The sequence below is a fragment of the Pogona vitticeps genome, chromosome 3 (assembly GCF_051106095.1).
Source record: "Pogona vitticeps strain Pit_001003342236 chromosome 3, PviZW2.1, whole genome shotgun sequence".
In the NCBI taxonomy this organism is placed as follows: domain Eukaryota; kingdom Metazoa; phylum Chordata; class Lepidosauria; order Squamata; family Agamidae; genus Pogona; species Pogona vitticeps.
In genome coordinates, this window is record NC_135785.1 from 195,812,512 (window position 1) to 195,836,967 (window position 24,456).

At 39.7% G+C, this 24,456-nt stretch overlaps 2 protein-coding genes across 5 annotated transcripts in view; one reads left to right on the forward strand and one right to left on the reverse strand.

The window, feature by feature from the left end:
* On the forward strand, positions 1 to 11,837 carry ATP6AP2 (ATPase H+ transporting accessory protein 2). The gene is made up of 9 exons (XM_020783878.3): positions 1 to 162; positions 3,249 to 3,379; positions 3,718 to 3,846; positions 4,848 to 4,943; positions 5,627 to 5,764; positions 6,183 to 6,236; positions 6,632 to 6,781; positions 8,277 to 8,396; positions 9,565 to 11,837. The coding sequence occupies exons 1-9, from the start codon at positions 105 to 107 to the stop codon at positions 9,757 to 9,759; spliced, it is 1,071 nt and encodes a 356-aa protein (XP_020639537.1). The 5' UTR covers positions 1 to 104; the 3' UTR covers positions 9,760 to 11,837.
* C3HXorf38 (chromosome 3 CXorf38 homolog) overlaps positions 10,110 to 24,456 on the reverse strand; it is a 16,502-nt gene continuing 2,155 nt past the window's right edge. For 2 of the 4 annotated variants that reach the window (XM_020783879.3, XM_078390495.1), the window contains exons 2-7: positions 21,165 to 21,299; positions 20,155 to 20,277; positions 19,304 to 19,453; positions 17,744 to 17,911; positions 16,529 to 16,700; positions 14,016 to 14,136 (exon numbers count right to left, since the gene is read on the reverse strand). In XM_020783879.3, coding sequence (XP_020639538.3) covers positions 14,102 to 14,136; positions 16,529 to 16,700; positions 17,744 to 17,911; positions 19,304 to 19,453; positions 20,155 to 20,277; positions 21,165 to 21,299 — 783 coding nt within the window. In that variant the 3' untranslated portion in view covers positions 14,016 to 14,101. Of the gene's footprint in view, positions 11,577 to 14,015; positions 14,137 to 16,528; positions 16,701 to 17,743; positions 17,912 to 19,303; positions 19,454 to 20,154; positions 20,278 to 21,164; positions 21,300 to 24,456 lie in introns of those variants that run through there. The other 2 variants (XM_072994225.2, XM_072994227.2) reach the window with 2 other exon arrangements.

Here is a 24,456-nt window from a genome sequence, read left to right on the forward strand (position 1 = left end):
GGGAGGCGGGCGTAGGTTTGGGCCGCGGGACTGATTGGATTATACTTCCTCTTTCTGCTCCTCTCCAGGGAAGCTTCGGGGTGGCATTGACAGGGAGAGCAGAGATGGCGGGGATCCGGTGGACCGGGCTGGCTTTGTGGTGGGCGTCAGCGCTTGTGGCCGGTAAGGCTCTGGGGTGGAAACAGCCGTCGAAGCAGAAGAAGAAGAAGAGAGGCTCGAGGTGGCCCTCAGGCTGGGTCCTTTCCATCGGCTGTTGGCCCGAGCAAGGGAAGGGAGGGAAGGTCGAGCCGGTAGGGCGGAGGGCGCTTAGGGCAGAGGGGGACCCTGACCCATGGTTGTGGGTCAAGGGACATTTCTCCCCGCCTGCACCAAGGGTGTTTATAGTTTTAGGAAGAGACGAGTGAGCAATTGAGCGATCCAAATGTAATCTGTATGGCTTTGGCAGCCAGTGTAACGTCTGCAAAAAATAAACGTTTGTCTACAGCACAAAAATTAGCAGTCAATGTAGTACCTCCACAACTAACAAATTTTGTTAGGATATGTAGAGATGTAAAGCTTCTGAAAATTTGTTTTCTGCAAAAAAAAATCTGGGAAAATGTGTTGTTTTTTTTAAAGGGGAAAAATAGAAAATTTTGGAGATTTTACATCTTTAGGCATATGATGCAGTGTGGTGTGAATAGTGTTGTACTAGGCCTGGGTTCAAATCAGTGCTTAGCCATTGAAACTCTCTGTAGGGTGGCCCTGTTAAAACTACTCATTAAATAAATATCTCATATATTTTGGAAACCCTACAAGAGTTGCTATAATTCAGACTGAACTTGATGGCACATAGCACTTATGAATATGCCAGTGTTATTCAGCTCAGCAGGCTGCTGCTGCTTTTTGGATAAAATGTATGTGTACTGTATTCTCTCTTGTCCTTATGATATCTAAAGATATTTTACTGCCCTCACTTCTACATAGTAGTTCTCAAATAATTATTTTGTGCCGTCACAAAATTTGAAAAAATCTTAACTACAAGATTGGAAATAATCCTTGAAAAGAACAATATTGTGAGAAACATGTAGGGTATATTAATCAACTTTATTTAGATACAGCATATATAGTATATATGTTGGTCATGCACAGTGATAATACATGAAAATGTGTCTTCTGAACTCTGAAAGAGCATAGGATGAAAATCCAAAGTTGCTGGGGTCTAAAAACTAGAAATCTTCCCTTTTTAATAGAGTATTGCTGAAAACAAATAGTTCCAGTACTCAAATGGTGGATATTAGTAATGATTGTGAATCAGTTTTTCAGGAAGTGCTTGTTACCCTGTATGCTAGATAGAAGAAAGGGGGCTGGACATTGTGATGTCTTGTACTGAAATCACTTTGTTTCCAGATAAGTCCCATTGACTTGAGTAGGTATTACTTTTGTGTGAGAGTACATAACTGAACAGGGAAATTAGCAAGAAATCCCCCCCCCAAACAAATACTGTATATGCTTTCTGAATTTTCTTCTGAGGGGAAATTTCCCTTAAGTTTTAGGAATCTTAAAATTTGCTATACTGTTGTTTAACATAATATTGTGCAATCATATTTTTCTTCCTCTAATGCAGGTCTAATACACAAACTTTTAGAAACAATCCTGATAAGAGAACTATATAATGAAATTAGAGAATGGTAAAAACGGAAGGATATGCACTACTAAACCTAATGTTCACACATTAGGTTTAGTAGTGCATATCAGTAAGGTTGCATTAAAATGTGAGCCAAACCAGTTTCTCCCCATCATGAACCTGGTAACAGCTGCAGTTTTCTTATAATGTAATTAAAAAAAATTAAATATCACAGCGAATAGACTTCTCAAACTGTTAATGTAATTGGTTAGTGATCCCCTTCCCCACAGTTTTTGAGTGATTTAGAGGAGAAAAGCTTCTTTTAGAAAAGATGCTGAGATTTTTTTTAACCCTACATTCAAGTGGCCTTAAAGGTGATGTTTACTGATACTTTTTTTTTGGCATAAATTGGTGCTGTACACTGGTATATATTTACTGTCAATACCTGCTCTGTTTTCATCTAAACATGAATATGGTTTAGACCTGTTTCCAAGGTTAACATGGTCAGAAACTGCTAAAGAAGAAAAATCTGCAGCTAAAGAATTGTGCCTCCTAGAGGTTTGGTCTTAGTCTTACTGCCAGACTTTTGTGGAGCTCCCGGTTGTGCCACCAGAGTGTATAGGACTGGAATAAAGAACTGGACTGTGGGCTTAATCTGGTTTACTTAGAGATGCTCTCTAGATGTTCAGATTCTGGTGCATTAGTTAAAAGGCTGCCTTACACTGGTCCATTTACCTTTTTGTTGTCTACTTTGTCTGGCAAAGCCTCATGTGTCTTGGACGATGGTCTTTCCTAATCTTATATATATATTAATCTTGAGGTACTAGGTACTGAAGGCAGAAGGAAATTAACCTCCAACCTTCCGCCTCTGCTATGGAGCTTTGATCTGTCCAATAAAGTAGCAACAGAACTAGACAGTGAGACACTTCACTGTGTTAAGACAGGGTGCTGGCCCATTGTTTCTTGAAGGGGCTTCCCAGGAATAGTAGCTGCTGAGCAGAAATGTAGGATCTGGCACTATATGTCCTAGGAAAGAAAGATGCTTATGACTTTGCACCCAGAGTGTGTGTAACATTTGCATTTGGTCTCTGTGTACCAAAGGCTTTGAACAGGAATGTCTTTTTCCTGTCCTGGTTAAAGACAAGACAGGAAAATTTCATTTTTATTTATTGTATTTAGGCGCACTTACATACAGTATTTGGTACTCCATTTGAGATTAATTCCTTTTCCTTAAGACTGGTCTGGCATTAATTAAATAGTTTACCTAGAGATCAAAATTTTTCTATGATCAAAATCATTATCTACAAAACAATATGCTGGAATTGTAAGATGGTAAAATAGCTTGCATTGCTTCAGCTGAGGCAGCATACGTGTCAGTGTTCCTGTCTTGTATTTCAAACAGACTTCCTCAAGACACAGAATGCACATAACATGAGCTACAACCCTCTTGTGGTGCACACACTTTTATTTGCAGAGATGTCTTAAAAATATGACTGTATTCAAACATAGCATCTCCTACCTGTGGTCTGAAGTGGTGTGGTCCATTCTGTTGCATGTGTGCCTAGCCAAAAGCTTCCTTATAGAGTCAGCATATTGTTAAAGGAACAAGTGTACTCGCCTTGTTTTGTTTTTTTTTTAATTTCAGGTATTTCTGCTAATGAATTCAGTGTATTTAGATCTCCGGAGTCAGTTGTTTTCCGTGAAGGAAGTTGGCCAATACCCGGAGAACGAATCCCAGATGTGGCAGCGTTATCCATGGGCTTCTCCATTGAAGATGTATGCAAGCCAGTTTCTCTGTCTCTTGGTGCATCTCTTTCACAGTATTGATTGAATAAACAGCATAACTATTCTTCCCCCCCCTCCCCCCAGGCTTCTGTTATACGAAGCATGCTTATCAAAATCAAGAATAGATTATTATTTTAGTAAGATATGTATTGTATTTCATCTGTAAATGTTCCACGGGGCATGATCTGTTCATGCAGTACAAACCTTCTCCTCTGTGCCCTTTTATAGATTAAAATTTCTTCTCATGTGAGTGTGGCTTTACTGTTATTATTTATTTTAAGAAGCTGAATTTTTTAAAAGTAAAAAAAAAAAAACTGGACTGATTACAGGATCTCTCTTGGCCTGGACTGGCAGTAGGTGATCTCTTCAGACGACCTCGAGCTACAGTTCTTGTTACCGTGAAAGGAATAGACAAATTGACATTGCCCAAGAATGGCATATCTTACCCAATTGAGAATGTAAGTACAGTCCTCTTGTAATTCTGTTGCCTGTTGTGGGAGCTAAAACCTTTATACAGGAAATGGGGAGTTATAAGATTATACTTTATGCTAGCCAGCTTATTTTATTTATTTAGCTATTATAAAAATTGCTGCTTACTTTTGGTTTACTTTAGTTGTGAATCATCACACAGATATGAAGTGAAAACTTTATAAATAGATAAATAGAAATCTACCTGGCAACTGAGATCTAGGCAGAAGGCCCTCCCGAAAGAGCCATCCTTCAGTGAGGTGAGAGAGATGGCGTGTAGGCGGAGGGCCTTTTCGGCAGCTGCCCCCAGTCTTTGAAATGCCCTCCCAAATGACATCCAACTGGCACCGACGTTACTGACATTGTTAATTGATGTTGGAAGCTGCCCGGAGACTCTTGCAGAGTGTGGGCGGCATACAAGTCAAATTGATAAATAAATAAATCTACAAGATTCAAATTTAAGTAGAAATTAATGGAAGCATAGGCATGTATAATGATGCTCTGATTTTGAGTTTTACGATCTTTATCAACTTATTTGAGTATAAGTACTTCTTAAACCTGACACCTATAAAGGACCATGCTATATTTTGTATTATTCCGTAGAGTGTAATGCTCCTGAGTATTGTTTTGGTAAGCTGCCTCATGATTCTGGGTTCTTTCACAACTGTACATATTAAAGACACATTTGGAGAGGCCTATTAAAGATGATAACTCTGATTATTGCAACATAGAGTTGTGACTTCATCCTCTTTGTTTTAGACAGGAGCTGTTTTTATCGTGGTTCTGAAATTACACATTTTTGTAACTTGGCGGGCACTGGGTATTTTTATGCATCACAAATTCTACATAGACAGTGATTTTTGTAGAGGCTTCTGTCTTAATGCTGCTGGGGTCAGTTCATAACCAGAGGTACATAATGCAAAGCTATGATCTTCTGATTTTCCCTAAACCTAAGGCAGAATTCTATAGTAGTGTTTTCTTATTGTCTTAGGCAGTTCCTTTCAGCCTGGATGGTGTTGCAAATACAATTCATACCTTGTTTTCAGAGGAAACTCCTGTAGTTGTACAGCTAGCACCTAGTGAAGAGGTGAGTAGCAGTTCCTTTCTAGAGAAGGGTGGGAACCTGCCCCCAAAAATTGATTCTTGGGGAAACAGTGTGGTATTCCCTGCTGTCCATCTCCTTAGTCAACAAATTGCTGTCCTGGTATTTGGGGAAACAGCACAGAAAATATCTTTGGACAGTGATCCTGTAAAAAGTGAGGTGTCTGACAGGAGTGAATCTTTGTTTACATGTCCCTGAAAGCATATTTACCTTGAGAGAGTGTTACCCAAAAATAAACAGGAGGTTCTGAAGCATGAGGTTTAATTTTGGAGTTCAGACCCTAGTTCTGTACATTCAGTGTCTTGGGCAAGTTATCTGTGACGCTTGAGGTGCAAAATGAGTGTTCTGTGGCTGGTTCTGTCCAGCACAGCAGCCATTTTGTGAATGTTCCCTCTCCAGGGTAGCCATTTCATGGTGGTTGCCATGAAACTTCCCCAATATTTCATGCCCATGAGCTCAGAAAGGCTGGAGACCATTAAGCCATGCTTTGCACATAACTTGTAAGCAGAAGTCTATGTGTTAAGTGTGTGTGTGTGTGTGTGTGTGTGTGTGTGTGTATACTGTATATAATTTTTTTTGCCAGAAACCATTGCTTTTTGAGTGAATGCGTCTTATCAAAAAGTCTCAATAGTAATTCTAGTTTACAGTGTACATTGTGGTTTTTTCAGAGAGTTTATATGGTGGGAAAGGCAAACTCTGTATTTGAGGATCTTTCTGTCACACTCCGGCAGCTTCGGAATAGATTATTCCAGGATAATTCCATTCTGGCTTCTCTTCCCCTCAACTCATTAAGCAGAAACAATGAGGTAAGTTGAAGATAAACATTAAACACAAGCTATTAAAATATCTTCTCTAGTTCTTTATTACTCCCATTTCTTCAAATGGAAAAAATACATTCTGGTCTCTTTGTACATGCATATTTTCATAAGCACTTGCTCTTTGTTCATGTAGATATTAAAAAGTATACACTCACTGTCATTCTAGTTGCTTATCCCCTGAGGCACAGTATGTATCTATGGTCCTCATCATTGATTTTAAGACTTGTGATAGGTCAGTTGTTTGTACATTCAGTCATAAGTCAGTACTGTAGAAGTGTGTGAATGAAGCTCACAGCTGCCGTCTGTGTTACTACTGTGGTATCTGAATTGGTGTTGAGACTCTTCACTATGGCTGAAATGTTTGCAGTTCCTGTTCAGAAAATATTTATACCTGTTCTCTCCTCAGGTTGATCTACTCTTCTTATCAGAATTACAAGTTTTGCATGATATCACAAGCTTGGTAAGCAAAGACTCTGTAAACAAATATTTAATTCTACCATGACATTGGCAACCAATAGTCCATTGGCAGAACATGGGCAAAAGAATACTGCCATTTGGCCCCAGGCACAGCGGCAGCAGCCATCATGAAATTTTTTGTTCATGTAATTCTCTTAAGCTGGCTTGGTGCCAGCTGGCTGAGGAAGTCTGAGACTGAAAAGAGAACATGTGCATTGTTGTTAAGCAAGGAGTGCTTCCCGGTAAATACAGAGATTCTTGACACTAGTGTTTCTCTAAAAGAGGGTGGTGGGTGATGATGCCTGGAATTGGAAATATTTGCTTCACTTTGGCATCTTTTTGATGTTCGGTTTTTTTATTTGTTTTTTTTTTTTTTTTTTTTTTTTGTTATTTCCCAAGCTCTCTAGGCACAAACATCTAGCCAAGGATCATTCACCAGATCTGTATTCTCTAGAGCTTTCTGGGTTAGAAGAAATTGGCAAACGCTACGGGGAAGAATCACAGCAGTTCAAAGATGCTTCTCAAATTCTTGCAGACTCCTTACAAAAGGTAACATGAGTAAATATCTTGCTAAACAACATAAGGACAAAAATGCATCAGCCATTAGCACTGTTTATTACAAATTTATTCCATGTAGCACATGATTTTGCTACCATACAGCTTCATTGAATGTGTCCCCAGACCACATATCAGATCTCAGGCAATTTTGAAAGAAAGAATATTACTGAAATTATTATATAACCATATGCACTCTAACTGGTGTACATGATCTTTAAACTAGGGATTTTTTTAAAAAGGGCTAGGACTGAATCTGTTTTCTTAAGACAGAGATTTGTTCATTACTAAAACAGTGGTAATGTTCTTATGCAGTACAATAAAGGTAAAGAGACTAGACATTATCCAGTAATCTTACATGATAGAATAGTTCTATTGTATATTGATATTTTGTGTATGTTAATATATTTATCTATTTTAGTGTACAGTGGTGCCTCGCATAGCGAGCGCCCCGTTTAACGACGAATCTGCATAGCGATGCGGATTCAGCGATCGCAAAAGGGATCGCATTGTGACGTTTTGAATGGGCGAAAATCGCATTGCGATGTTTCCCCAACAGCTGATCGGTGGTTCCAAAATGGCCACCCGATGAAGAAAATGGCCACCCGCAGCGTTTTCGCGCCCTGCCCTCGCTTACCGAGGTGGCGAAAATGGCGGCCGTATGGGAATCTTCACATAGCGGTGAGTTTTTCCCCCCTATGGGGTTCCCCCCCACACACATAGCGACGTTTCCGGATAGCAATGATTTATCCGGAACAGATTATCGTTGCTATGCGGGGCACCACTGTATTATAAATTGTATGCTTTCACGTGGAAGTGATTTGGGCTTTTTTGGGGGGGTGTTGTAGATTGTTATAAATTCTTGACTGCAATCCAGAGAGATCCTTCAGGCAAAGGCTTTCTTTTCTTTTCATACCAAAGTCTCATTCTGCCTCACTGCAAAATACTGATTTTTTCCCAATACCAGGTTTCTAAAGGGATGCCAAGAGCATTCCTAGGCATATACAGAGATTATCATTCACTAAGAATCTGTATGACGTAGTTCTGCCCTGTTTTGTTCAACCCTCGTGTGCAACAACGTTCTGACTAGTGCTCCAGATCACTCTATCTAGATTTGAAAACTTAACAAATCTTGGTATAATGGGTAGATTATGAAATATAGAACCAAATAACATGAGGCTTGTGCAGTTCCCACTTTTCAGTGACAACTCAGTCACTATGGGTACCATTGGTAGCTGGACTAATATTGGCGTTGGCCTCATTTCAGGGATGAGTTAAAACCTGGCAGCCACCCAGGATTTTGTAACTTCTTGGTCTTGGTTCTGACCTATTAGAATGTGGATTTTCTTTTCTGTTTTAGACACATTTTAAAGTTGTGTTTATTGACTGGACACTACTGTGGGATCTCAGATAGAGGATGGAATAGAAATATTTTTAAAGATCTGTGCGTCTGTGCTTGTTAACCTCTGAGTTTTCAAACTGTTTTCAGTTTGCAGATGAGATGTACAACCTCTATGGTGGGAATGCAATAGTAGAAGTAGTGACAGTGAAGACATTTGATACTCCCTTTGTGAGGAAGTCACGATCCATTCTGCAGTCAACCTCCCAGGTTTGATAAGCCCTTAGTATACTAAACACTCTGATCCTAAATAGTTATGTGGAAGTCTTGTGGATGTTAAAATATATATATGCACTTACTTCACGTTTTTCTAAAATGATCTTTAGATATGAAAAACTGGAAACAGCTGTTGATTTCTAAACTTTAAAATTAAGAAATTGGGGAAAAGGCCTAGTTTGACTTTAATATTTGCATATTACTTCAAAAAGCTCTGGAATCATGTTTTTGAGATTGTCACAAATTTCAGAATATTAATGAACCATGAACTCTATAAACAAAGCTCTAAGGCTATTATATTGTACATTAAGGAGTGGAAAATGTGTTGTTGGACTTTTATGTTATCTGAAAGAAGCTATTTTCTGTTCCACTCACCTGAGACGTGCCCTGGGTCATGGCAAGGACTTCCTGGAGCCTCTGATAATACTCTTAGCACTGCAACTAGAATAGAAGCAGCAACAGCAAGAATTCCTCTTGCTATTGCCTTTCTGTCTCAGTGCCTTGGTGAACATAAAAGCTATTTCTGCATATTTTGGTAGTTGGGAACATCAGTAGCAAGCTGCATCCATGGCGGATGGGACATCACCCTCTGACAAGCCTAAGCACATCTTCGTTTTGAAACTGCAGAAAGTGTCAAAAATTATCCCTGCAGTTATACTGTGATCCTTGTGAACTTTCCAGCTCCAAAGTTGCGAGGAAAGCTATAGTTTGTTTGGTAGGTAGCCAGCCAAAGTACCTTGAGAGTATTGGCCATATAGTGCCACATTTTCCAGCAGAGGAGGATTGGAACTGCTGCCCAATGGCATTTAATGTGCCTTCTAAGCAATAGTGTCCAACTTGGCACACTCCTCACTGGCCCATTCCTTACCATGACAACTGGGGGATGGGACTGTTGGCTACAATTTTGGCTTAACCAGGAATGTAGACTCCAGTAACTAGTGAGGGCAAACCAAGACTGGCAATAAAGCAAAGTGGTATTTTGGGACATTCGTTGCAAGAATATGAATGCCTGTATGGCTACTTGATGCAAACATTGTACTGTATAACTTATACTTTGTCTCTCTCACCTACCCATAATATTGACTGTGTTTCTTTAAGGCACTATTAACCTAGTCCTCTCTCTTTCTCTTTCTCTCTTTTGCAATAATTTCTCTTGTTGTAGAGCAAACCTGAAAATCCATATAACTTAGGATATCCATACAACTTCAACTATGCTGTTGTCTTCAACATAGTGTTCTGGATTATGATAGGTCTTGCCATAGCTGTGATTGTCATCTCCTACAATCTCTGGAACATGGATCCAGGTTATGACAGCATCATTTATAGAATGACCAACCAGAAGATTAGAATGGATTGAGCTTAAGATTCAAGTCAGAGGCTTCTTCCAGCATTTTGGCATGGTTCAGAATGGACTCTTGCAGCTATTTCTGTAAAGTATCACCTTGTTTCCTTGAGGATATGTTTAAAAATGTTAGCATTTGGGTACAGTCTGTTTGCAAACTGATGCAGTACATTATGAAAGCATGAGTGAACACCCACTGATTATGTATAAATGAGTATTTTGTGATTGTGCAATACATTTTGAGCTTTAGAAATACCCCCCCCCCCCGGTATTATGTGTGAGTAAATGTGTGAAACAAATGCACTGAAAGTATCCTAGCAACTTGCTTTATGTTAAATTCTTTACACTGGCAGTTTAGGATGTTCTTTTGCAACTGTGTTATGGATCATAAATTATAAAGGTTTGCCTGTGTAAATACTTCTTAGTTGATTTTTGTAGTGATTTAGTGCTGCTCTTGCTGAACCCTTGCTATAAAATCACCTTTAACCATATCTGTTGCATTAAGGTAGAACCTGGCTTATGTGAATGTGCACTTGTAATGAATATTTTGTCTAAAACATTTGCACAGAAGTAATCTGGAACAACAGATCAATGCATGTTTGTGTAGCAGTATAGGATTTTATAGTTAAATGTCACTGGATTGTACCAATAATGTTGGCTTTAAAAATAACCAGTTCTGTTCATGATTCCCCCTTTCTCGTGTGATTTTGGACCAGTTTTCAAACTGAGAAATGGCACATGGTTTTCTTTTGTCAAGTAGGGTCTGTTATGCTCACAAAGCTTGGCTTTCTTACAGAAACAGCTAGAAGATGTTTCTCAACATCCACTGGAAGTTGAGTCTTGCATTTAGTACCCAACAGGCCACTGGCAGAATCTTTGAACATTTTTCTACACTAGTAACACTGAAGATTGTGTTAACTGTTAATATGACCTCTGTCTGGTTGCCATGAGGCATGTTCAGTTGTACAAAACACATATTCAAACTCTAGTGCAAAAAGTGAAAGGGGTACATTGCCAATTTTAAGTGGTTCTTCATGCATTAACAGAATGGACAGACAAGCTTTTATATGTGTGCAAAAATGTATTATTTCCAACCACCTGTTTGCCATTTATTATTTTGTTTCAGTTAAAGAATCATAAGCATATGTTCCATGTGTGCAATAACTACTCACTCATTTGCATCACCTACATATATAAACAGAAACATACTGAAAGTACTTGAATTCCAGTGGGAACAAATTTTGTTTTAGTAATCAGCCTTTACATTAAATATTTATTTTCTTCAAGGTTGTGTCTTTATAAACCAAAAACCTGGATAAGAATTTATTTTCTGATTTTAGCAGATGCTCTACAAATAAAATAAGACCTTAAGAGTTTACTAGATATATAAGAATTTTGAAATGATTTCAAAGTACTGAAGATGATAGAATAAAATCAAATATTTCTAAACCAAATGGAAAACAGGCTAGTAATAATTTGTGAGCAAGACTGAACCTAAAGATAGACACTGATTTCAATTAATTGTGTCTTTTCTGTAAAAAACTGTTCCATACTAATCAAAATTAAATGTTTTTAGACTCTTAAGCTCATGTTCATAGATTAGAATGTGTGGTTATTCATATTGTAATAACATTAGACTTCCAGTAGGCTCTTCTAGGGCAATAGAGACAATTGCTCAAGTTCCACTGGAATAGATTGGCCAAGTACATTACTAGCGACGTATTCCATTTCTGTTGACTCTGAATGTGACTACATATCTGGATAATACTTATTGTAGAGAAGGAGTCTTTGGAAGTGGTGCACAATGCTGTCTTTGCTGCTTTGTTATAAGACTGCAGGATTAACAAGAAAGGCAGTATCTTAGCAATGTAAATGACATTGTACAGTTGTAGTATCAGAGTTAACAATTCTGTGTCATACTGAAGTGGCTGAATTTTAGATTTGAACAAATGGTTAAGCTGTACTCCATCCTTGGCTTTTCATTTTAGTCCTCTACCTTGTCTGTCATCACAAATGACCATGCATGCATTTATAGGCTGGTTATTTTCTAATTTGTGTGGCAGAACAATAAATGTTCAAGCTTATAAAGAAAATCTGGGTTATAAATGTACTTGGTAAATAATTACATTAAGTAAGGATATGATAGTTCATGTTACTATGTTCCTCTGCCCAGAGGATTTTAAATTAGGGGCTTACTGAAAAATGTACTGTATTCCCTTATGTATTAGCTATGACCATTCTGTTCTGCATACATGCCTAACAAACCCCTCCTTTGTGTGTATACTCAGTGGAGCTTTCTCCCACATTAGCGTACACAGGAGTATACTCTTCAATTTTAAATTCAGCCATTTTCTACTCCTGCAGCTTTACATTAGAGAAGTAGTTGAAATTAAGGCAAGCAAGGTATATAAAAATTGCTGAAATAATTCCAAAATTTAAGCTGTTGTGAACTGTTAATGGTCCTAAAGATATAAACAACGCACTGTATGAAGAACCAAATATATATCCCAAACAGGAATTCATTATTAGTGGTCAAATCAAAATTCAAAATAGCAATTTCTTTACAATCATGATTTTAAAAACCTACACAATTTTATTTCTTTCAATAGCAAAACCAACTTACCGTTTCTTAATGGCAGCCATGTTGTTCTTTCTTGATTCCAAAGCAGAGATGAAAACTTGGGAGGAGGGACTCACATTTTCCCTTGTTTGCTGCTTATGAGATTTAGTAGCTTGAAGTAATGGTGCAAGTCTGAATATTGATATTAATTAAATATCCTATTCAGTCATTTGTACTCTGAGATAACCAGGCTTAAAGGAAATTACTTGCAAACCAAGGGAAAATTGCAATTTAGGAATTTTCATTGCTGAACTGAATACTTTTCATTGAGACAGAACAGTAATGGTACTGAATGGCAGAAGAGGTTGTTGTTGTTGATGTTTAGTCGTTAAGTCATGTCCGACTCTTCATGACTCCATGGACCAGAGCACACCAGAAGAGGTGGTAGAATGGCCAAAACAGAAGTTCCTTTAGGCTTTAAAACTGGTGATTTAACTGCAGCCCTCCTAGTCAGTTCTATCTGTTCGTATTCTTCACTTCTGACTAAATGGACTGAGTATGGTAGGAACTGCCATCCCATAACTTCTGTAGGACCAAAAGTTAGCCATTCCAGCCTAAAGCTTAAAGCAAGAGGCTATTCTTTTTCAACAGGTCCTTTAGCAAGTAATTGGTTCCTGAATAACTTTAAATAAATTAAATAAATAAATAAATAATAAATAATAGAACAGAAGGTGATTTGTAATTGATAAGCCTTTTGTTGATTGATTTGTTGAGAATATAGGCCTACATTCTGCTGCTAATCCCAATTAGAACTGATCTGTTGTCTGAAAGCCTCTAGTGCAGCTCTGCATCTGGAGTGGTATGATATCATTGCCAATGGCAAATTGCCACTGATTAAAGGTTGTTTTGGAGTGCAAAATACAACAAAGTTGCATGCACCCCGACATTGCCAAAAGAAGTTTTTAGTGTGATTTGCCACTGATTATATCATTGCCATTGCACATGCAGAGCTGTGCAACAGGATTTCAGCCACTGGATCAATAGGATTTGAATTACTATTGATTTACCATTCAGCAATTGATTCACTGGGTCTACTCTAGCTATGACTAGGAACTGAAATTAGGCCATAGTGTTTATCACATGACACTTTTTGTTATCAACATGAGAAATGGCTGTATGATCACTGTACAAAAAGGAGGGCCAGCTTGGTGTGTGAGAGAGACAGAGTTCTCTTCATATATGAAGCTGCATTTTGTGTAATGCAGAATAAATAAAAAGATTGTTCCATTTACCTGGAGCAAGTAGTATTCCAGCTTTCTTCCATCTAGAAATTCCACTGTTGGTTCTGCTGAACATACCGTATTTTTCGCTCCATAAGACGCACCTTTCCATAAGACGCACCAATTTTTTAGGAGAAGAAAACTGGAAAATATAATCTGTTTTCTTCGCTCCATAAGACGCACAGACTTTCCACCCCCCCTGTTTTGTGGGGGGAAAGTGCGTCTTATGGTGTGAAAAATACGGTAGTTGTTAAAAATGTAAAATAAAGTATTTGGAAGTAAAACAAAGCCAGTTGCCTAACGTGGAATGAGCACAGTGGCAACTCTCCGAAGGCAAACCAGGATACAGAACCAAGGCACTTGGAATTTTTTTTTAAAAAAAGGGTGTATTGATTGCTCATATGTGAGGATTATTCTCCAAAGTTCCAATACAGGTTGTAAAATTCCACAGGAATGTTTATTCAAAAAATGACAGGCAAATATTTAAGATGTCTTGCATTCTTCCAGTAGTCATTCTTCATACCATGCGTTTCTTTTTTTCTGAAGGGCCATCTAAATTTAAACAATAATATAGATATCTAAGATATGGTAAAAACATTGTTATTTTAGTACAACCTATTATAGGGACAAGCAAGTGTAATGGATGAACTACAACCACTTGCCGCACCCATTTCATCATCTTCAACCTACATTACATGTTTTTCAGACTTTCTCTGAGGGAAAAAAGCCCAGAAGATTTTACCCCAAATTTCAATAGTATTTTATTTCTTCTGTGGGGGAAAGGGGCTGTTTCAGGCCAGCCACGGCCTTTTTTAGAAACCAAAACATAACCCCCAATTCACTCTGAGTTACTTTAAAAAGGATTATTTGAAACATGCACACTGTGGGAGGGACACCAAAATAATATTTTGAAAGGCAATACGCTTCCCTAAAGCTTCTGAGTTGCTATTTGGGACAGTGCAGCCTGTGAAGATCTAAGGAAAGGTAAAAATTGCCCCTGTGTGTTCAACCAACTGTCCACCCTGACCCATTGGATGTGATGCAGAAAAAAATAAATATTTAAATTCCATAATGATGCATTTGATGCCCATTAGGGTCCAACAGAACTTAAGCATAGCCTATTGAATTGTGGTGTGGTCTACCAAAGAATAGACCTTTGGTCTAGATAGGTGAGTTAGAAGTTTAATGAAAAATAAATAAATAAAATTAAATAAATAAATAACTATAGAGAGCAAAGGCCCAGGCTGAATACCACATCTGGCAATGAAAAGATCTGAGGCATGTAAGAAAGAAGACTCTGGCAGATATTGTGCAACACAGCACTCAATGCGAAGCTGTCAACAATTTATTGGATTTGCTGCTATAGAAGCAATAGTCAGTTGTTCCAGGGACTCAAAAGTTTTGCAATCCAGGTTCCTTAAAGGAGAGAAGTTAGTTTGGTTTTGGTTAGAACACTTCACAACAGGCTGAGATCATAGGGCACAGCTAAGCAAAGAGAAAGGCAACTCCAACAAGGAGGCTGAAATAAAGGTGATGAGGCAGGAACTCATTCACACCTGAAGGAAAAGTGAGTTGCAAAATAATGAGAAACATACCAAGGAAAAGCAACTCCAAAGGCTCTCTGCCAAAGCTTGCAGTGCTTGAGGTGACAGAGTGTGTACTGTGGGCCAGGAAGAAATGGTAGGGAAATTTATTGAAAGAAGCAGGGACATAGGAGACAATCTGGAAAGTAGGAGCCTAAGGAGCTGAAGGACTAAGGAATGCAGGGCGGGTAGGCAAAGAGATACACCATTGCTCGATAGACATTATAGCAGGCAATTGCCAAGGGGTTATGAACTTTTTGCCCCAAAATATTTACTTTCTTGGACTCCATGATCACTGCAGATGGTGACAGCAGCCACGAAATTAAAAGACGTCTGCTTCTTGGGAGGAAACCGATGACAAACCTAGACAGCATCTTAAAAAGCAGAGACATCACCTTGCTGACAAAGGTTTGCATAGGCAAAGCTATGGATTTTTCAGCAGCGATGTATGGAAGTGAGAGTTGGACCACAAAGAAGGCTGGCCGCCAACCCTGAATGCTCACTGGAAGGACAGAGGCTGAGGCTCCAATACTTTGGTCATCTCATGAAAAGAGAAGACTCCCTGGAAAAGACCCTGATGTTGGGAAAGTGTGAAGGCAAGAGGAGAAGGGACGACAGAGGACGAGGTGGTTGGAGAGTGTCATTGAAGCGACCAACATGAATTTGACCCAACTCTGGGAGGCAGTGGAAGACAGGAGGGCCTGGCGTGCTCTGGTCCATGGGGTCACGAAGAGTCGGACATGACTTAATGACTAAACAACAACAACAAAAATAACTGACACCCTGTGGAAGCTGCTAAGGGAACATAATTTGCACTGTGCATTTGCCTCTAGGGCCTGTTTTAGGCCTTAAGAGACCTTTTTTACAAACAAAAGTTCTAGTTTTCAAAGAATCCAGAGTGGGCTGTGGAAAATCATGCACACCATACCCTCCTGAGGCATTAAGGGGATACAATTTGCATGGGAGGGGGAATTTCCCCTGTTTTTTGGGAGGTGGCTTCAGGAGGAGCTGGCAAGGCTTGGAAGGCTGCCTGTAGCCTTTCCCAGTCTATATTCTGTTTCTACAAGTTGCCTTGGAAATGAGTTGTCAGTATTGATCACTAGTGGTGGAGGTTGGGATTCCTCAGAAGCTGAAGAAACAAAAAGAAGAGCTTTTCTAAAATTAACCAGCTGATCCTTTGGTCACAGGTTTCTAATCTGAAGAAAATATTTATTTTTATTTTTTTATTTTTTTGCATTTTAGCACTTCAGTAAATAAACAAAGTTTGATTTAATTAAGCCTTCTTTATGACGGCACTATTTAATGTTGGTATGTTATGCAGCTTGTCAGAAAAGCAAGAGATTTAAAATGTATATACTTGCCTTCACCCTTCTCCTGCTCACAACTCATTTTTACGGTCTTTTTAACCAATTTGTTCTGGTTATAAAATTCTTGTACTAGGTCTTCTAGGTTCTGCATTTCTGCCTGCAAATTCCTTTGAAGATCATCATTATCCTTCAAGAAATCCCGTATGGCTTGTATTCTGTGTAAATCCTGAAAGAAAAAAATAGTGTAAATCTTTAATAGCAAAACAGAATATTTTAAATAGGTACACACTTCATCTTATTTATTTTCCATCCTTTTGCTAAGGATCTGAGAGAGATGCACTACAGCTTTACAAGGAGCATGCAGGGCAGGTTAGCCTGAGAGACTTGTCCAACCAGGAAACTTAATAGAAGAACCCAAACTTTGCATTTCCACAACAAACCCTCTGATCACTAAAACCACCCTGTTAAACTGGTCTAATCTTCTCCCCCCACCCTAATCCTACCCAACACTTCTAGCAAAATCTGTAGCTCCTGATTTAAAAGGATTTCCACAAATCAGTGGGAAAGTGTTTGCACATTTCAAACCCTGTATTTACATAATGTTTCAATTTCCCCTGTCTGTTTGAAATTTTCCACCTCCTCTTAGAAGTGTGAGAAATTTTTTCCCTGTGAAAAGATGCTATGCTACAGATAAATTCAGGGTGGTGCTTCAATTCAAGGCAGCAGAAGCATAATCCCAAGCTGACTGTGGTAAAGAGCAGGGGAAAGGCCAGCACCAGAAGCCCATCCTGTCCTCAAGCTTTAAGCCTACCTACCACCTTACATACCTTCTGACTAGAGGTATCGCCACAGTGCTCACAGGAGAAAATGAACTCTGAAAAACTGGTTTTTCTCTCCTGGTTAGAATTCAGTTGTTCAACAATTCTAGTCTTTGCCAGATTTAGGGGATCCCCTGATCCTGACACCATAACTTACACCATTCATCATGTTCCTCCAGTCCTCTACCTTACATTTAGGAGACCAGATGTAGAACTTGCTGGAGGGAGAAGAATGCAGGCATGGTCGCTTCTGCCAGAGCAGTCACATCCCTTTGGCTCTGCTGGCCAGGGCTCATGTGAATACAACTCCAAAATATGCAGAGGACATAGTTGCCTGCTCTTTATCAGAAGTCTAACCTAAACAGACTCAACTTCCTACATAAAAAGAGCAATAACTGTCCATTTTTATTTGCTAGTGGAAACCAGCTTTCATGTTTCCAATTTAAGTTACCTCTTCTGACACAGTTTCTTGCTCTTCCATGCAAAATCTGATTTCATGAAGCTTCTCTTTTATCAGTTCTGATTCTATTTCTCCAATCTGGCTTTGGCTCATTTCACCTTCCAGTCCATCAAGCTGATCTTCCCCTGGGACATGAACAGCCCAGTCAGATGATAGGAGCTATTTAGTTGGTTAAAGCAAAGAGACAAGCAAAGAACTGCTACATAAAAAACTATATGGTTTGGTAAGAAAATCATGACTTCAGGGATTGGATTTAAAGACCACAACCTGAATCCAACTGGTAGTCTCAACTAGAGCAGACCCATCCAATTGATCAGATTTACATAAACACTGACTCACCATTCAACAATTGATTGTACTCTGTCCACTCTAGTTGGAATTAGCAAGTGGAATTAAGGAACTAGCCCCATAAGTAATATTGATATACTTGATAAACAATGGAAATATCTAGACAACCTGACACTAACTTTAGATAGCTGGGAACATGTGCCATCCAGATGTTGGACTGCAATTTTCATAAGCTTTAGCCAGCATAAGCAATGGCAAATAACTGGGAATCCAAAAACATCTCGAGGTGCGTATTTTCCCATGCTTACATTGTGTCTCAGTGTTATTATTACTGTGCCTGAATTAGGAACTTGTCACTAAATAAAAAGGGATCTAAAAGTCTAGTTTTCACATTGTGTCTCTGAACATAAGACCCATGCCAGATAACAAATTGGTGTTGAAATTCCACTTGGTTTTACAGTTTGGCATTGGATGCAGGGCACCTGCTGTTTCAGAAACATGAATAGAACTCAGGATGCTGTTCTTGGGACCCTTGTCAGAGAAATCAGTGTTATTAGAAATGCACAATACAGTACAATACCAAAATTTGGGTGTGCCTATCAGTTTGAACTTCTCGCCAAACTTTTAATTTTCGCAGCAATTTGAGCTGAGTGGTATTCACAATTATTTGACAGCTAAAAATCCTACAACAGCTTCAGCTTACCTGTAACTACAGTGGCGCCCCGCTAGATGCTTACCCTGCATGACGACGAAATCACTTGACGATGACTTTTTTGTGATCGCTATTGCGATCGCAAAACGATATTTCCTATGGGAGATTTTCATTTAACGACGATTAGGTCCGTGCTTCGTGAACCGCTTGTTTGCAAGACAACGATTTAAAATAGCTGATCGGCGGTTCACAAAATGGCTCCCCGCTGTTTTCCAGACCGATTTTCAGAAGACAGCGATCGCAAAATGGCCGCCCTATGGAGAATTTTCGCAGGACGATCAGGTATTTCCCCCATTGGAACGCATTAACCAGTTTTCAATGCATTCCAATGGTTTTTTTTCCCCACATGACGATGATTTTGCTGTACAGAGATTTTAACGGAACGGATTATCATCGTCATGCAGGGCACCACTGTATTGATGAAAACTCGCAGTGTAGACCATAAACCATCTAGTTGTAGGCTGATCATGTCTATATTAGATTACAATGCTCAGCCATAATAATGATGATTATCACCAGCTGTTGCAAGTGGAAAGGATGGAAAATTTTACCTTTTCTATCCTTGCACCAGCTGTTTTAGCCTCTGGAACATGCTGGAATTCAGTTAGCAAATTTTGCACATGATTTCCAAACTTTTTCAGCCAGGAAGAAGAGATTTTCATGTCTGAAGAATGCATTAGTTCATTGCGGCACTTAATCACCTACAGATGTACATGTAAAGAAAAACATCTAGGCTATAAACACAGTGGGAGACATGGAAAGCTAGGGTCTCTTCCTAAATTAAAGTCCTGCATTTGGGGTTGGGGGTGCTAAATGAGCAATAAGTTTCCAGTCCAGTCCAGAGCAGAACCACACCTTGTCAACGTTGCTAGTGTGGAACTATTCCATGTGGCAAACATCCTGCAAATGTGTGAAGTACAGGAGCGTTTTTTTCCGCCACCTTTGTAGGCATGCACAGTCTTATTGGTGACAAATAGTCTGAAATACCTTTTGTAACATCTTCAAAAAGGCTCTTTAGAAAGGGAGAGAAATCACTCCATCGCTCTCTTAAATTCTCCATAAAATGCAGAGAATGTGGGGGAGGAAACAGATGTTCTTTGCTTCCTTTCTTCCTGTGGCTACTTCTATAAAATCTCTGAATTCATTTACACAGAATTCAGAGAAGGGATGTGCTACATGGGCACACTGCTTGTTAGAGCAGGACAAAACATCACTGGTGGTGACCTGATGACCATATTTGTGACCTCTGGTAAGAATTGTTTAAGAAAAAGGTGATGCTGATGTTCACCCATGTAGCAAAAACAAAAGTTTTGTGATACCTTGAAGAAGAACAGGTTTCATTTGGAATAAGATTTCATGGACTGCAGCCATGATGAAAGTGCTGACATCATTGCTGAATTACCTCTCTGACCTTCTTTTGATCAATGTTGCTGAAGTGATCACAAAAGCTGAAAAGGTTTAAAAGTGCTGATGCATCACACTTGTCAGGACCGCAACTATCAGCTTTCCCACGAGGCATGTAAGCCTATACAACAAAAAGAAACAATTACAGTCAGTGGGCCTGCTCACACATCACACTAAGCCACAGTTTGTGTTAGCCATGGTTTGTTGCTTAAGCTGTGAATTACCTGAACAAGCAAATTATGAGTTGTGTTACACATTTATGATCTGTTTTTCCTGCCCTCTCAAATTCCTGAACTCCTTTGTGGTGCTGGAGTAGTCCCACAACTTCAACAGAGCCTCAAAAAGTTACCTTTGTAGATTATCTCTCTCTCTCTCTCTCTCTCTCTCTCTCTCTCTCTCTCTCTCTCTCTCTCTCTCTCTCTCTCTCTCTCTCTCTCTCTCTCTCTCTCACACACACACACACACACACACACACACACACACACACACACACACACACACACACACACACACACACACACACACACACACACACACACACACACACACACACACACACACACACACACACAAACCTACGATGACTGGTAGCCACACTGCCTCTAAGATTCCAGGCACTGTATTCCTAAAAAGAAACGTTTCCAAGTTCTAAAGTTTGCCACATCACCTGCTATCTTACAAAGGCTGCTTTAATGATCCATGAAGGTTTTTTTTTTCCAAATCCAAAAATAAAGACAGAATGGAAATCTGAATAAACTCATATAATCAAGGCAAAAGGAGGGAGTGGAAAGAGAATGATGTAAGTGATTGGTTGGGCTGATGAGACATCTGAATGACTTCCTCTCTGACCTGCAGACCTTTAAAAACTACCCACATGTGTCTGTTTGTGTCTTATTCTGATGCTCACTGTGTGGCCCAAACAAATATGACATGAATGGAAGTGAGAAATCGAATAGGACTCCTCCATATCTGAAATCTGGTTTAGAGGATAAGAACCATCAGGCTTACCTTTGCAAGCTCCCATGGGTTAGAAGGCCAAAGCCAAGGTCTGCAGTTTCCCCAGTTAACCTCCCCAGTTCTATGTGTATGATGGTTCAAAATCTCCTTTTTCCATTCTTTACATAAAGAGCAGGCAGGCTGAAACTATAAAACAAAGGAAGTGTCAAATACAATGGATCCTTCAGCACCTCTGTTGAAAACATAACCCACCGGTTCCGTACCTTTTACCAAAGAGTATCCTGCTGTGGACTAGCACAGGGACAAAGCTGTTGTTCTTATTGTCTGCGGGCGTGCACCCCAGTCTGATCCAGCCAGTTTCCTAACTATGTTATTTCTGGTGGCAACTTTCTGTTCGGTGTTTAGATAACTTTTTTTTGTAAATCAGGATTCAATCCAGAGTGATGGTGGATTACTTTGGGGTAGGGCAACATTCTAAAATCTGGACTTCCGTTAACTCAGAGCTTCCTCTCTGCTACTTTTCTTTAACTGGAAGGCACAGACACATGTTTTTAAAAGCTTTGTTTTCAGCTCATTGTTTTTATAATACAGTGGTGCCCCGCATAGCGACGATAATCTGTGCAGCAAAAATCGCTGCAAAGCGATTTCGTCACTATGCGGTTTTAAAAAGCCCATAGGAATGCATTGAAACCCCTTCAATGCGTTCCTATGGGCTTAAAACTCACCTTTAAGCGAAAATCCTCCATATGGTGGCCATTTTCGCTGCCCGGTAAGTGAGGAATCCGGGCAAAAACACAGCGGGCGTCCATTTTTTTTACCCGGCGGCCATTTTGGAACCGCCGATCAGCTGTTGGAAAATCATCGCTATGCGATGATCGGTAAGTGAAACAGGGTACCGATCATCATAAAGCGATTTTTTCCTCTTTAAAACATCGCAATGCAGTCGCTTTTGCGATCGCAAAATCTTCATCGCTATACGGATTCGTCGTTAAACGGGGCGCCCGTTAAGCCAGGCACCACTGTATAAAGAAAGATCTTCTAATGTGGAGATCAGCTGGTGATCAATGGTCTCAAAGGTTTCCCCCTGGACATCAAGGCAAGATTACTAGCATGGATGAAAAGCCTGGGATATGGGAATGTTGGTCAATCATTTGTGTAATTGGCAAAAGTAATGGTGCCAGGATGTCACCCTGTGGGAGACCATTCCTGATTCCTTCAGTGACTGTGCCCCTCTTGAAACTCAACAAAGAATCTTTGGTTTTGAAATAGAATGGTGACCACTTCTGTTAATCCATGATCTTTAGTAAGGAGGCAGAGCTTTCTGAACAGTACCTGATGGTGGGAAGTATCATATGTCACTGTAACGTTGACAAATGCTGTTCCAGTTATTTTATGTATTTTAAGCCATCTTCTATATATTGATTTTATTTTGTTTTTAATTGGGGATTTCATGATGGCAAAAGTTGCACATTTTGAGTTTCTGCTCATCACATCAGTTCAGAAGAACAAAAAGCCACACAATTCCATTTATCTAAACTACTCTTATGTTTTCTTTATAATTCAAGAGTGCTTATCGTGAATATGATGCCCTTTTGGCACCACTGTGTAATTCTAAATAAATTGTAATCTTGATACAGTGCATATGATCACAGACCAGTTGCAAATCTTCTGTTATTTAATTGTCAAGTACCTCCTGCTCCAGGGACGTGGTGGCACTGTGGGCTAAACCGCAGAACCCTGTGCTGCAGGGTCAGAAGACCAAGCAGTCGTAAGATCGAATCCACGTGATGGAGTGAGTGCCCATCACTTGTCCCAGCTCCCGCCAACCTAGCGGTTCGAAAGCATGCAAATGCAAGTAGATCAATAGGGACCACCTCGGTGGGAAGGTAACAGCGTTCCGTGTCTAAGTCGCACTGGCCATGTGACCACAGAAAATTGTCTTCGGACAAAACGCTGGCTCTATGGCTTGGAAACGGGGATGAGCACCGCCCCCTAGAGTCGAACACGACTGGACAAAAATTGTCAAGGGGAACCTTTACCTTTACCTCCTGCCCAATCTCTTTTTGACAAATTTTCTACAGTAACATTATGTGAAACAATAATTTCAGTGATGACACCTTGGCATACTTGAGCAATCTGATACAGTATATTGAAGATGCCTGCCAAATCAGTTTGGCAGCTGAGCAAGAATCAGGAAACTCTTCCAACTAAATATGTGTTGAAAACCTCTGTAACTGTCTGTTAGCGGGGGTTCTGCCTCCTGACCTCTCTTCCCACTAACCCTCAAAGAAATACAAAAGAAGAAACATACTTCATAGCACTCAGTTCTAATTCCAAAGAAAACCCTCTATATGTGGGGTCAAACACGATGGTGGGAGGAAGCACTGAAAAAACTGAATTAAAGCAAGCAGGACTGGTCACTCCTTTCTTTTGCAGAACTTTAAAATGATCCTTCCCCAAAATATTTCAAAGCAGTGATCTGCACTGCCTTCAAATACATTTCTATAGTTTCAGTTTTATTTTGTTCTTGGGAAGACATCTTTTCACTTCTGCACAGTTTTCTTTGCAGCCTATGTAATGGTTCTTAGTCTTAAGTGTCCTGATCTTCAGAGTATATTATCTTATGTTGAAGTGGACCAACAGCAATTTTTCTAACTATTCTTCCCAGAAATCAAAGTTCCTTTATTTGTGCTGTACGCCTCGGTAGTATTTGCTGAAATCGACATGAGCTGATTGTGGGTTGAATTCAGCAGAAATCTCCTGCCAAGGGAAGGTTCCTGAGCAAAAAAGTTTTTTCAGCACTTTTCCACCAGCTGAAAAGAGCAATGGTGTTCTTTGCTGATTCCAGAGGACTGGTGCAGTCTCCAGAGCACCTGGGGAAGTAGTGACAGAAAGCTGCAGGAGAGAGAATAGCAGAAAACTGCCTCTCTTCCCCCACCCCACCATCTTTATACCAGCCGGAGTATTCCTAACAGAGCTTGGAAAAGTTATTTATTTGGGCCACTACTCCCAATAGTACTCCAAAGGTAAAGGTTCCCCTTGACAATTTTTGTCTAAAGAGCCCGAAAAACCCAGAACAACCATTAGATCCCGGCCGTGAAAGCCTTCGTGAATATAACTTATCCAAGCTTAGTGGATCTCTTGGTTCAACCCACATACTTTCATCTCACTTACAATGTTTTCAAATTCCCAGTCTATTCCCATGAGTAAACCTGTTCTCCCAACAGTGAAACCTTACTGAAGTTTACAGCCACACATTTTTTTCTACAAGTGCAGCAGTACACGCTGAATACTCCAATCACTTCTCAATTGCCCTAACATATCACTACAGCAACTCTTGACC

Coding starts and splice junctions, on each gene's coding strand:
- ATP6AP2 (XM_020783878.3), top strand. CDS start 105: ATGGCGGGGATCCGGTGGACCGGGCTGGCTTTGTGGTGGGCGTCAGCG. Junction 3,380..3,717: donor TGGGCTTCTCCATTGAAGAT/GTATGCAAGCCA, acceptor GACTGATTACAG/GATCTCTCTTGGCCTGGACT. Junction 4,944..5,626: donor AGCTAGCACCTAGTGAAGAG/GTGAGTAGCAGT, acceptor TGGTTTTTTCAG/AGAGTTTATATGGTGGGAAA.